Here is a 14930-nt window from a genome sequence, read left to right as displayed (position 1 = left end):
CAGAACTGCGAAAGTGACTCGATCGAGCGTTTGCTCTTCTTGTTTTAAAAATATATTGAAAGGAGGTTTCCCCTGTACCTGGCATGGCCCGGTCGTTCCAAGCACTCGCCAGTATAAGGTCAAACATGACGCCTTTTTCATACAAGTTCCTGTGTTCTGGGGTGTGTTCTTCATGTTGCTGTGGTTGTTTCAGCAATTCAGCCGACCTCTTGTCATGCATGAATTTCAGGTTTTTAGACACAAGTTGCGTTATTCAATATGAAGAAATGGCTTTTTGTCAAGGTTTATGACTTGATTGTGGAAAATATGGTACTAAAGTGGTGATACCTGCATGTGATGATAAATACTCCAAATTAAGGACACCTCCCTTGATCTGTTGTCCCTTTGTCTATTATCTTGACAACGACAGTATACCTGTCATGACAGGCCACCTGCAATGTAGGGACACTTTGTACAGGTCCCAAGGTTGCCCTGGTACAGCAGGTACCACTGTAACTGAAACAAAAGCTGAACCGTGGACAGGTGTGAGAGGAGAGGATTTTTCTCTGGAAATGTGTCATTTCTGGCGCCTGTCGTATTATTACCATGAGGCATACCTACTGTGTTGTTTTCTTTGGCTCCGAGAGCAAGTCTTAGAGACGAGTGTGTGCGATTGTGATGACGTCATCAGAGTTTCTTCGTGTGTGTTGCGTGATGTGGCTGATTGTATCGCGTTGATACAGAAGAATGTCTCTGTGATGCACAGTGTTTTTGCCAGTGGTTGTGTGACCTTGTGTTTGGTTTGGGGTGGAGAAATGCGGGGGTGGGGGGGGGGGGGTGGTGCGGCCTCTGTGTCAAAGTGTGTGTGTGTGTGTGCGTGTACGTGTGTGTGTGTTGGTTGCACTTCTGTTGAAGCGTTCTCGGGGTCAGTACTTCTGCCCATAGACCTAAATATAGGTCCCTGCTCTGCCAGAGCTTTATACGTATGCGATGCGATGTACGTTATTGTTTTATCGTGACATGATTTGCGACAGGATGATGGACGTAGATTTTACTTGCAACAGCAAAATCAAAGAAGAAAAAGAAAGAAAAAAAGACAACTAAACCCACAAATAAACAAACAAGCAAAAATATGAAGACGACAAAACAAGCATAATTAGGGGAGACCGGGGCTAGTCCGCCTACTTTTATGCTTTTGGTAGCATAACTGGCGAGTTTGATGAACTAGAAGACTGATTTTTTATTTTACATCAAGACAAATGTGTAGCTGATATCAATGTGCAGACAGTTTTTATGTGCGCATGAACATTTGTTGTACATACTGCTTTAAGTAGACCTACCCTAACGTAGGCGAACTTGCCCCAAGTCGGGGTAAGTCCGCCTACAGGGTGGGGCAAGTCCGCCGCTCTCATCCCATAGTAGGTACAAGACTAGTAGTGGGCAAGCTTTATACACACACGCACGCACGCACACACAGTCAGTCAAACAAGCACCCGATCAGTGGGAAAGCTTTTTTAATTCCCTTCAATATTTAGGTTCAAAAATGCCAATGACAAAATACAAAAGAATGTCGAAAGAATGTAACACAAATCGGCGTCAGTCTTTTTTAGACACGAATCTGCAATCTTTACTATCGAGAATAGATGGAGTCACCATCAGAGTCACAGTTATGGCAGATGTAAACTGGACTGTTCCCCACACCTGCACATTCTTCATGGCGGACTTGCCCCATGACAAATAGGCGGACTTGCCCCCGCACGGGCAGGCAACTCTAGTGCCAGATAGCGAGCACAACATGGGAAGGAAGAAGCAAAACTTTCGTCAGAACTCGACCTTAATTAACGCACTTTCACTCGACACCAAGACTAAGTATTTGTTCTCAGAGGTAATGCATCAAAACCTAAGTCAACTGCTATGCATTCATGTTACAAAAATGAAGAAAAACACTTTTTGTGATCTGTACTCACGATATATGGGCGCGCAACCTCTGAACTTCTGCAGGATATGGCGGGAAGTAGGGACACCATTCTCACATGGTGTGAAAGACTAAAAGGTGGCAAACGTAAGAATAAACAGACAAAGACGGATGTGCCCCGGGGGCGGACTAGCCCCGGTCTCCCCTATAAAATAAAATAAAATAGTGTTACACGCGTGCAAGCTTGCATGGATATCTATATAATTATGGCTACATCAGAACTAGAACCAACTTGAAGATATTCTTCTTCGCTGCTTGAGCGCCCTCTCAGTCGATCTCATCTGTTTTCATAGCGCGTGCCAACACAGTGGTCCAATCACAGGCCATGTCAACTTCGCAGGATCAAGGGAGATAACACAGATTTAGCCGAACGGGGCAATTTGGGACGGTTCGAGTCCTCCCAAACGTGGAAGAACTCGATGCCCACCTCCCTGTGAGACGCATACCCTCCTCGGCCCCACCCTCTCCCTCCCCTCCCCCTACTTTCTACCTTCAAGAGGGCGCTTACATTGAAAATGCTGTGAATATGAATTCATCATAACCAAGAAATATATACAGTTTTGCATAGCTCTATTAAGTAGGGGAAGGGCTCCTAATAATTATGGACCGGCTCCTAATATGGACCACCTCCTGTTCTGACAAACTAACGGCGCTAGAGCGCTCAAAAAAGTTTTATTCGCTGTATTCACCCTCTCTGGATAACTTGCACATGTCAAAACAGTTGCAGAAACAGAAATCTCAAAACCGTTAGGCTTTTTCTCTTTTTATATTTAGTCAAGTTTTGACTAAATATTTTAACATCGAGGGGGAATCGAAACGAGGGTCGTGGTGTATGTGCGTGTGTGTGTGTTCTGTGTGTCTGTGTGTGTGTGTGTGTAGAGCGATTCAGACTAAACTACTGGACCGATCTTTATGAAATTTGACATGAGAGTTCCTGGGTATGAAATCCCCGAACGTTTTTTTCATTTTTTGGATAAATGTCTTTGATGACGTCATATCCGGCTTTTCGTGAAAGTTGAGGCGGCACTGTCACGCCCTCATTTTTCAACCAAATTGGTTGAAATTTTGGTCAAGTAATCTTCGACAAAGCCCGGACTTCGGTATTGCATTTCAGCTTGGTGGCTTAAAAATTAATTGATGACTTTGGTCATTAAAAATCTGAAAATTGTAAAAAAAAATAAAAATTTATAAAACGATCCAAATTTACGTTTATCTTATTCTCCATCATTTGCTGATTCCAAAAACATATAAATATGTTATATTCGGATTAAAAACAAGCTCTGAAAATTAAATATATAAAAATTATTATATATCATCTTATTCCTTGTCGGTTCCTGATTCCAAAAACATATAGATATGATATGTTTGGATTAAAAACACGCTCAGAAAGTTAAAACAAAGAGAGGTACAGAAACGCGTGCTATCCTTCTTAGCGCAACTACTACCCCGCTCTTCTTGTCAATTTCACTGCCTTTGCCATGAGCGGTGGACTGACGATGCTACGAGTATACGGTCTTGCTGAAAAATGGCATTGCGTTCAGTTTCATTCTGTGAGTTCGACAGCTACTTGACTAAATATTGTATTTTCGCCTTACGCGACTTGTTCACTTTTGGCATGGTTCACTCTAAATTTGCCGCCTAAAACGGACTCGTTTCTGTCCACATCCAACGCTTTTATAACACAAACATTGCTTTATATGACAGCTAAAACTGTATGTGTTACATTTTAGCAGTGTTGACCCCGAGTTTCTACTGCAAACAAAAAATAATAGCAAAATCTCAAAGTATATGCGAGTCCCCTAATATGGACCACCTTCAACAAATCGAAGAAAATAAAAGCTAAAGGCTATTTTCATTAATTCATTAAGAAGCTTGCTGGAAATAACCTATAACTAGCCCTCGAGATTTAAAAAAAATGTAACAAAAAGTCTTCTTTTCGTGGAAGTTGATAATTTCCCTTATTTTCACTCTGTTTTTGATAAGCTTCTTTAGTTTCCTGTTGTGCTTCAAATAATGCTCTCATCAACCCGAAACAGATAAATCTAGAGCATATTTTAATTACTCTGACTTGTACACTAAGTTGTAAAATGTTATTTTGAAATATATAAGGCTTTTTACAGTGATTCGTGAAGGCCGCTTCACTGGTCCATATTAGGCGCCCAGGCTCCTAATATGGACCATTTGTGATTTTTTTCTGTATTTAATTTTTGCTGAATGTCTATCAAAGCTATTTCACTCTAATTAGGCCTAAGGGTTAACCTAAGAGAGAAGGACTACCAAACACAAAATAAAACTTCTTCGCAAGAAAACAAGCTAGTTATCATCATGAAACAAAAAGTGGTCCATATTAGGAGCCCTGAGATTTTGCTATTATTTTTTGTTTGCAGTAGAAACTCGGGGTCAACACTGCTGAAATGTAACAAATACGGTCTTAGCTGTTCATAATGAAGGTACAATGATGCAAGCACATGTTTTGGTCAGTCCACGTGAGTCTGAAGTCCAATAGACGACAGTTTTACAATCCTACTTAATGCTATTGTGTCAGAACGAGTTGTTAGCACCTACATCTTTCTTCAAGTTTGCACAGAAAAACTTCACAATTTCAACCCTTTCAATTTGAAATGTGTTGCCCACGTGGATAAACGGACTGGTTATTTGCATTCTTGGTCATCGTGACGTGATTGTGATGACGTCAAGGTTAAGAAATCGAGCCTTTCTTGTTGGGGTTAAGCTTTCTTCTGATGAGGAAACTTCCCCCTCGGAATTTGCCGTGACATGCTCCACGATTTGGCAGACCCTCAAAGAAATCACAGAACTGCCGCATCTAGCCTATCTTCTGTCAGCAACTGAAGCAGCCACCCCACACCATGCATCGTTTCTAACCATGTAGTCATGATGATCATGTATGCGACAAATACACACACTGAACTTACGCATGCACTCGCACGTCAGTTTCTTTGACTTGCACGCACGCTCACAATTCGGAGAGAGAGAGAGAGAGAGAGAGAGAGAGAGAGAGAGAGAGAGAGAGAGAGATTGGGGAGGAGGCGGTGGGGGAGAGCTATACAGATTTTTCTATTCATAAATATTATTTTTTGAGGTGGGTATGAATAATGCCTTCTGCATGTTGTGTCCTTGTCTGAGTTAAAAAGAAAGAGACAGTGGGAGACTGAGACGGGAGGGAGAGGGTGGAGGGGAGGGAGAGGGTGGAGGGGACCTGTCTGACTAATTATTATAAAGGAACACAGTTAAAATGTGAGTGAGAGAAACGAGATTTTGATGAAATGCATACAGAGCAAGAAAAGCAAAACCAGATTAGCTTGATCTTGATCCCTGCTGCACCAGGCTATTCTTGCCAGCCTGCCTCTGACCACAGCCTACCTCTGACCACAGCCTACCTCTGACTTCCAAATCATAACCTACAGGAGGGAAAGCTTCCACATGACAACATGCAATGTGCAATTCCCGGGTGACATTGTCCACTGACTTAACCTTGACCAGACCTCTTGTCCTAGCTATCACAACGAGCCTTGTCGAGTCCAATACCACGCCTGCCAGTAAAAATTCAGATCGTTGATCCTATAATACCCATGTCTGAACGCCAGTGAAGCTCCCTTGGGTGTCACGTGCATCCGTCGTTGTGGCACAGGCACCTGACAGTGGTTCCAAGACAGTGGTTACAAACCACATTTCATCTACTGTTATGTATAGCATGGTGCCATAGTTGCTGTGCTCAACGAAAGATTAAATAAGTTGAAAACAAATACAATGGGATACATGTGGTGAACAAGGAAAAAACCCAACTGATAAGTGATGATAAACATAATCGAGGACCTGGCACCATGCAAGCAGCTCCTATTAAGCTGAAGGCTTGCATCATATTTTTTTCCCGGTAAAAAAGTGCGATCAACATCTAAATCTATGTTAACAATTTTTTTTTCCCATCTACCCATTGCCTTTTCTGTCTCTGTTATCTTGTTTTACTTTTCTAACTTTTACTTTTTAAATTTTTTTATCCAACACAAATAGACTGTCAACGTTTCAAAATCAAGAATCAAAAAACAAGAAAGGTTGTTTGGTTATACACAAACAACAAGTGTACAAGAACTTGGACCTATATTGGCCTTCAACGTGGACAAACAGTCAAGATACACAAAAACAGACAGTGATTTAAACCTTCCTTCTTTATTTATGAGGGACTTCGAATGAAACCTGGTGAAAGTAATGGCAATGATTTTCATTTCTAATTTCTATTTGTTTCAGCATGGTGGCTGGCGACTCAGGGGCTGATGTGTGTGGGTCTTGGTCTGACTTTATTCGCTCTGCTCGTGGCCACGATAGCGCTGTGCTGTGAGTGCAAGGGATGCAACTCCAGCCACGCTGTCTCCGGCCTCTTGCTGCTGGCATGTGAGTACTGCTTTTGGTGTGGTTGTGGTTGTTTTTGTTGTAATGTTGAACTGAAGTGTTGTCAATTCATTGCTCACAATCCAGTGGCATTATTGACATAATTTTGATACATGTCGCTTTTATCAAACCAAAGAATATATCTTGTGAAATAAATTGAGCTCCAAAACTAAGCGCAATGAATTAATTTGGTAATTTGATCGATGAAAATGACGGCCACCATTGTCTCCCTGTAGTGAAAATGCATATGTAATATCTACATAGTTGTCTCCCTTCCTTCTGTGCTGATGTTTTCCTTCTAAACCCAATGTAATGAAAGGAATCAGTACAGTTCATGTAACTTTAATGGTATGTAAAATGACTTTTTACGCTTTTTAGAGCAGGTTCTGCAAGATGAGAGGCTTAGATTGCAATAGAAAACTGGTCTCAAATTTACAACACGAAAAGAGAGACAAAATAGAGAGCGGTTGGGGGTGAAAAAGTAAGGTAGCAGGAGTGTCTGATTTACCTTTTTTCAAACTTGCATATGTACATATGTGCGTGTGTTTGTGTGTGCGTGCATGTGTGTTTGTGTGCGTGCGTGCGTGTGTGTGTGTGTGTGTACATGTGCATTCCTGTGTGCATGCATGTATGTGTCTGTGTGTCTATGTCTGTAAGAATGCCATCTCTATCGATTTGTCACAAGGTGGTGAAATGTCTAACTCTGTCTGTGCAGTCCTGGTGCTGGGCGTGGCAGTGGTGGTGTTTGGAATCGGCGCCAACCAGATGGTGAAATGTCTAACTCTGTCTGTGCAGTCCTGGTGCTGGGCGTGGCGGTGGTGGTGTTTGGAATCAGCGCCAATCAGAGCGTGATGCAGGTGGGCCTGGAGGGGATTATTTCCTTCGCCTGGGCTTTCTGGCTGGCCTGTGCCGCCTCCGGCCTCGCTCTGTTCAGCTCCATTGTCTACTGCCTGGAGGGCCGTACCCGCTACTCTTACAGGAGCAACTGCTGAGTTGTCTGTCTTGAACTCTTTAGGCTGGTTTCATTATTGTCTCATTCTTGGTTCTAATTAGTGATACAGCCGAGCACCTGCTATGAGTTATGGCTCTGGAGGAATAGAAGATGAATAAATGAATGCTTGATGAATAGATATATGCTATCAGCTGTTAGAAATTCCAGTGATCTGTCAATCTATCAGAAAAGAAATAAGGGCTGGGTGTGAGATATAATCAGTAGCAGTCAGTCAATCGACCAATCAGTCATGCAGTTAATGAGAGAAAGATAAGGGGTGTATATGAGGGATGCTGGACTAACTGGGAGACAATTTAATTGCTGTATGTATTGCATCAGCTGAATAGGAAGTTTGCACGACCCTGTCTTTTATATTTGTAGTAATTTTGGCTTGGGGAAAGTCTACAGGGTGCGTGTATCTCAGCGCGTCGACTGCAAGTAATGGCTGTTGATAACTTTAAATAATGCATTGTGTCATTATCAATATAGCAGCTACAGTTCTACTTCTCCTTCTGTCATTTGCATACTGGTAAAATTGTCAGTCCGATTTGCAGGGCAAACAGTACTGTCCTCTCCAGATGAGGTCTTGCCCGAACAGCTTTTGCTGTGGGGTCTCCGTACTACATGGGTGCAACTCTGCCGGCTACACGCCGGCAGCCGGTTTTTGGTTTCATCGGCTGCAGATGTTTTTGTTCCAGGAGAGGTTTTTTTTGGCATTTTAAATACTAAAAAGGCTGGACCCCAACTTTTGCTGGTTTTTGGAATTTTCCAGGTTGCACCCATGGTACTATATAACATCGTTCATAGCAGGTGCTGCTGTGTCACTTTTCTAATGGAAAATACTCTTTGGAGCCCACTGATTTCATCAGCCTAGGCTTCTTCTGTCAGGGTTGGTAAGGAACTGACACTGTCACTTTGGGTCAGGTGGATCGACGTAAACACTGTTTGGATATTGAAGTAGAACCACGCTAAATCTGATGATCGATGAACGTGTTAGTTTAGTGTTCAAGTTGAAGCGTACATGTTTGAGTTTAGGTGTACATGTCTCTTATTTAAACACATCCACACTTAGCATGTTAATTACACTACAAGCGTACATGTTTGAGTTTAGGTGTACATGTCTCTTATTAAAACACATCGACACTTAGCATGTTAATTACACTACAAGTGTACGTGAACATGTTCAAGTGTACAAGTCTCCAGTTGAATCACCTACATTTTTTTTGTTAACATAATAATGTCTTCTATGCCTTTGCTTGTGTCTTTAATGCCATGGTAAACTTGAAGGTTCACATAATTGTATAATCGTGTTGGATTAATGCCACGTACATTATAAACATGATCATGACTTCCTCCTGTATGAAAACAGGAAGAAAAATTGGGTGCTAACATTGAATGAGGTAAACCTGACTCTCTGAATTGACACACATCACAGATGGGCGCAGTGGCGTAGTGACTTAACCCCCTTCGTGTGTACGCGCAAGCACAAGACCAAGTGCGCACGGGAAAAGATCCTGTAATGCATGTCAGAGTTCGGTGGGTTATAGAAACGCGAAAATACCCAGCATGCTTCCCCCGAAATCGGCGTATGCTGCGGGGTAAAATCGGTCATACACGTAAAAATCCACTCGTGCTAAAAACATGAGTGAACATGGGAGTCTAAGCCCATGAACGAAGAAGAAGAAGACACACATCACAGTAAAACTGTCCCCAAACTGGCGAGTCAGGGCATTTAAGTACACCGAGCTCACAATCAAAACTACTGGAGTCTCTCTGCTGTTGCAAAGGGTAGTGTGAAAAATTGAATAGCATTTTCCTGCAGACAAAATAAAAGAAGAAAAAAAGAAAAGTGAAAAAAAGGACACACACAAAAAGCTCTGATCGAGCCAGTCTTGCCTTTACATGCTGTATTTGTTCAGTGGATGTTTTAGTATTTGTCAAGGAAATCTATCCAATTGCACATAATACATGTATATATAGAATATCAACAACAACTAACAAACAAAACCATACAAGAAACAAACAGAATCATGAACAAAATACAAATGTGTGTTTTGGATTAGAAAGATCGATGAATCAGATTGATTCAACATTAATATAAAGTTAAATCCAGCAACATTTGCACGGCTCAAAAAACAGGGTAAACGCTATTTTGTGCTGTTTCTTGCCAGAAATCAAACTCACTCAATTTTTGAAAGCATGTCATGCAGCAATTACTGCATTGTTCTCATCAGTATATTATAGTTTGCATCATGCTTTGTGAATGGGAAGCAAAAAGCCTACATTATTTTCTTGTCACATCAATCACTTTGCGACGCGGAAATATCTCAGCAAAATTCTTCCCTCAATGTGGAAATCCATAAACATTTACATAAATGTTACCATGTGTCATTTAATCATCCAGATCTGAAGAACATTCAGAGTAATTCTTAAGGTCTTCTTGGTTTCCTTCTTCTTGTGTTTTTCTTGTACCTTAAATCTTTGCGCTATCATTCCCACAAGGTGCTAGACTAGCGTTTTGTTTGATTCTTTCTTTATTTTTATTTTTCACTAAAACCACATATGGTTTTAAAGTGTGAAAATGTTTCTTAAGTTTTTCAAGTTTTGTTTGGTCACTTATTTTGAAGTGCATTTTTGTCTTAGTTCGCTGCAAATTATTTTGAAGTTGTTGCATTCGTTAGAAACAGCTCTACAATTGTAATTGTTCGGTTTTTAACAAAATATTTTGTCATCCTTTAGATTATAGCCTCTTGCTTTAACTTTAACCACAATTAATTCTGTGTTTTATTACACTTTATTTTCTGCCATATACACAATCTTTGTAAAGACCAACTTTTTGATTTTGTTCCGTCTTTCTTTTGCAATTTTAATACAATTTTACATTAAAAAATTGTTTTGTGTCACTCTCACCCTATCATAGTTATGCAAAAGCATAAGGCAAATAAACGTTGAATCAATCGCAACACAGTTGTGAAGTGAAAATGCATTATCATTGACAAAGTAACCTACCACACCCTTTTCAAGGCTTGTATTTCCACAGCAATAGAGTTTTTGGAGTACAATGTACTTGAAAACATTGAAAACTTCTTTTATTGTATTACATACTTGTTGTCGTATGTCAGATGGTATGCATGTACATATTTTTCTAGTTGTTCTTTAAGGCAGTAAATGGTGCTATTATGATGACTTTTAATATTAGCAGGCTACAATAACCAGTATATCTTCCTTTTTTAACGTAATGGTTCATCCAGTTATGAAGCTGTATAAAATGGCTTTCTTCACAAACAATGCAAACATCTGTCTCACTGGTAGTTTGGGCAGTTTGAACATTATTAGAAAGTGTTGTACATGTAGTGAAAAGATAACAGGTTGAAACTCATTCTTCACAATAGTAGTGTTTTATCATTGTTGAAATATGTTGGTACCTGTAATGTTAAATCCCTTTATTTAAAGAACACTTTCAAATAAGGGACATGTGTTCCAGTGGTATGTGTCACCAAAGTCAGTCTCCCTGTCCTGAAAGTACACCTGCAGAAAAGGGATGTGGGCTTCTAGTATTTGAAAATGGCATTCTCTCATGGCAGACACCTCTGTAGTTATATGGCCTTATAATAGCCTGACAGAAACAGATTTTGTACAGAAGTATGACTCGATCATTACTCATGTGAGTAGGTGTAGTATTTGCTCAAGGCTATTTGTATACTCACTTTGGTCCATTTCTGCGGTCTGTTACATCAAATATACAGTATACACCGTTGGTATTTACAGAAATTGGTAGCATTTTACTTGTATTACTGTCTCCCTTTTCATATACAACTTGTATGTAAAATTTATTAGTTTTGTTTTACATGAAATATAAGAAAATGTGTGCCATCAAGTGTTTTTATGTAACCTATACAGTCATATTTTGGAAGCGAGTCATTGAGTGAGTTCCTGTAAGTCAAGTCAAGTCAAACAGTTTATTTACCAAATGCAAAGCACAGGATTTTGTTATGGTGTATGCATCCAAACTTCACACTCCTTCCACACGCATATTATATCATAATAACTATGTACAGATAAAGTGTTCAATTTCACTGGGCCTATTTACATGTGTACACCAACCAGACAGTTCAAAACGGACTATCATGGATACTATTGTTCTTAAAAATCAACATAATGTTTGCTTGGTATTGACAATTGTCATCATGCAAGTTACTCCAGTATCAAATCATTTAATTTCGCAATTATTTAAGACATCTGAAGGGCGGGAAACTCATCTAATTCAAAAATGCAATTTGTCACCATTATATAGCAACAATGCAAGTGTCCCTTCAATATACGGACTCTGGAAATAACTCTATAGCGCTGCCAAAGTGGTATTACTCTTGCTTTTATTGAGGCAAACTTTCCACAAGTGCTCCCTGTCTATGTGTTTTTAACACTCGCCTCGCTAGTGACTGGCCTATAATGTCAAGTGGGAAAGTTTGCCTCAACAAAAGCAAGAGCATTTGATTACTCCCTCACAACCCATCCAAACCCGACAGAGTTATTCCCGAACATCATCTCTTCATGTCACTGCCATGCACTTTTGGCATATTACTATTTTTTGCAAAGCTGATGGAGAATGAATACAATCCAACGTAAACTTTGCTGAGCCCAAGAAAAATAAAACAATGTCATTTTTCAGTTCTTATTTCCATTGTAGATTTTTTTTCTGAACTTATAGACGTGTATATGCATTTTTTGTGTTTGTCTCTTTTTAGTGGTTCTGGGAAATTAATATCTCAACCCTGAGAGAATGCTTTAGATGCTTAATTGTTGGCTGCAAGGCATTTTGTTCTTTTTTTTTCTGCAGTGTCTTTTTTTTTTTTTTTTACAGCTCACTGAATTCTTTTATTTAACTTTACATGAATAGACGTGCGTGCACATGTGTGTGTGTGTGCGTGTGTGTGTGTGTGTGTGTGTGTGTGTGTGTGTGTGTGTGTAGTGCAATGAAGCAATGGAAGTTGGAGGAAATCAAAATGAGGAATCATCTCCTATATAATGCATGAACTCTCATTGAACTGCAAAAACATCAAATTACATGTATTTGCAAACAAAAATTCAGCGAATTTAAATTTGACCTGAAAATAAGAAACATGTTTTGGTTGTTGAAAATTCCAATTAGCATCACAAAGTCAAACCTTAAAAAAGTTATAAACATCACGATTTGTGAACAGATATTTGTTTTGTGGTGTACGTAGATTCCCACTGATAAATCTCATTATGTCCTTTGATAGTTTGACGAGAACAGTGGTAAGATGTCCAATTGCCAAGTTATGCTATCCTAAAGTAATTGAAACAGCATTATCTATCATGAGGTACACATGTACAACCTCTGCAAATCCTTCCATCCAGCTAAAAAGAAAATTGCTTATCTCTACTGATACTGATATTACTTCATTTTTGTATTGTCGGATTTAATTTTTTAATCTGAATCTTTCAGCTAGATTACATTACACTTGATATTCAATATTATGGATTTACACTGTGTATGGGTACTTACTACTAAATTTTCTGAGTTTAAAAATCTCAACAATTAACTGCATGCTAATTAATTAAATCATCTCTTACTCTTGTTTTCAAGAACATGTATTTTTTTTAGCTGTGCAACTACCAGAATTGTAGTGAGAGTGTAATTCTTCTGATTGAAGTTGATAATAAATCTTTACTTATTTTTAAGTTGCCTGTTGTTTTGTTTTTTAAAGAATGTGTGTGTGTGTGTGTGTGTGTGTGTGTGTGTGTGTGTGTGTGTGTGTGTGTGCAACCACGTGGATGTGGGTGAAGAGTCTTTCCTTTATTTGGTGTTTAACGTCGTTTTCAACCACGAAGGTTATGGGTGAAGGGTGAGGGGTGGGTTTTTCACACACACACACATCCCGTTAATTTGATTACCCCCCGCGGGTTTGGGGGAAGAATTTACCCGATGCTCCTCAGCTAACGGATTCTGTTTCTCTTTTTACACTTGTTAAGTGTTTCTTGTATAGAATATAGTCAAGTTTTGTAAAGATTTTAGTCAAGCAGTATGTAAGAAATGTTAAGTCCTTTGTACTGAAAACTTGCATTCTCCCAGTAAGGTAATACATTGCACTACGTTGCAAGCCCCTGGAGCAAATTTTTGATTAGTGCTTTTGTGAACAAGAAACAATTGAGAAGTGGCTCTATCCCATCTCCCCCCTTTCCCCGTCGCGATATAACCTTCGTGGTTAAAAACGACGTTAAACACCAAATAAAGAAAGAAAGAAAGAAAGTTAATTTGATTAAACGCACTTTTTCAACGCTCAGAAAACTCCCCCTGTCCCCTTGCAGATGATTTAGTCCCCTTTTCTGTGTGTGATTGTGTGTGTGTGTGTGTTTGTGTGCGTGTGTGTGTGTGTGTGTGTGTGAGTGTGTGTGTGAGATTGTGTGTGTGATTGTGTGTGTGTGTGTGTGTGTGTGTGTGTGTGTGTGTGTGCGTGTGTGTGTGTGTGAATCATCCACACATTAACCCAGCCACCTGGCCACGCAGAGACAGGAGACCACCACTAAAATCATTTGATATGATTTTCCAACCACAGAAATCTTGTAAGTCAAAAACAATTCGCAGGTTAAAAAAAAACCAAGTGTGTTAAACATTTAATTATCTTGAACTCAACCTGACAGCACCTAAACTGTTATAAGGAAATGCACAATAACAATTAAAACTATGGACTGACCATTTTCCCCAAAACTTTTCTTCATGGCTGTTTTGTTACCCTCTTCTCCATTCATTCAGATAAAAATGAAGATGAACCAAAAAAAGGGGGTCATTGCAAATGCAATTGTCAACTAAACAAAGAAATACTCAGGTATTTAAAGGCACAGTGCAGCTCACAGCCCTCGTTTTCCGTTTTTGTTGCAGCTGAGTGCATTTACAGTTCAAAAATCCTCCTATGGTAGTAAAACAAACCCAAAACTACCCAACGACGACATCTGTGAAGCTCGACAGTTTCTTGTTCACGCGAGTGCATAAATTAACCTACATGTAGTTATTACGTTGGTGTTTGATCGGAGTTCGATTCAACTTGAGTGATTCCGGCCTCCATTTTGTTTTACACAAACTCATGATGACGTCTGACATAGTTTGCTAGTGACGTGTCTTTTTGTGCATGATGTGATGATCTACCTAATCTAAATTTAGATCCAAAAATAGGTCAAGACCAGCCGGGTCTGAGTACGAAATTAATTCGTAAAAAAATCGCAGTTCTTGACTCTTCGGGTGCAAGTCAATGAAACTTGGTAGTTCTTCTAACGGATAGCTGCCTGAGGTATGACTAAAAGCCCCAGGGGCTCCGTGCACCTGGATTTGACAAGTTCAGTACCTTTAATGGCAACAAGAAGAGGGGAAATGCTAAATTTAGATTTGACAAAATCACACAAAGGCAATGCTTTAAAGTAGATTTTCAAAAATCACTATTGTATTTGAAACATTCAGTATTCCAGAGTATTACACAAGCAGTGGACAATTCTATGCACACAACATTAATAACAGTCAGCAGATACGCCCTTTGGTTGGGTCTGACATGGTTCTTTGTTTTTCAT

The 14930-nt window shown here is 39.7% G+C and overlaps 1 protein-coding gene across 1 annotated transcript in view; it reads left to right on the top strand.

Annotated features, from left to right (window-relative positions):
* The window catches only part of LOC138979872 (claudin-18-like), a gene marked incomplete in the record, with an annotated part of 34367 nt that extends 21315 nt beyond the window's left edge, over positions 1–13052 (top strand). The window contains 2 exon segments of the mRNA XM_070352627.1: positions 6218–6361; positions 7154–13052. Coding sequence (XP_070208728.1) covers positions 6218–6361; positions 7154–7350 — 341 coding nt within the window.
* Positions 13053–14930: the final 1878 nt, after the last annotated feature.

The sequence above is a fragment of the Littorina saxatilis genome, linkage group LG11 (assembly GCF_037325665.1).
Source record: "Littorina saxatilis isolate snail1 linkage group LG11, US_GU_Lsax_2.0, whole genome shotgun sequence".
NCBI lineage: Eukaryota > Metazoa > Mollusca > Gastropoda > Littorinimorpha > Littorinidae > Littorina > Littorina saxatilis.
Note: the sequence above shows the minus strand (reverse complement) of the source record. Positions and strands in the feature narration are given on the sequence as shown.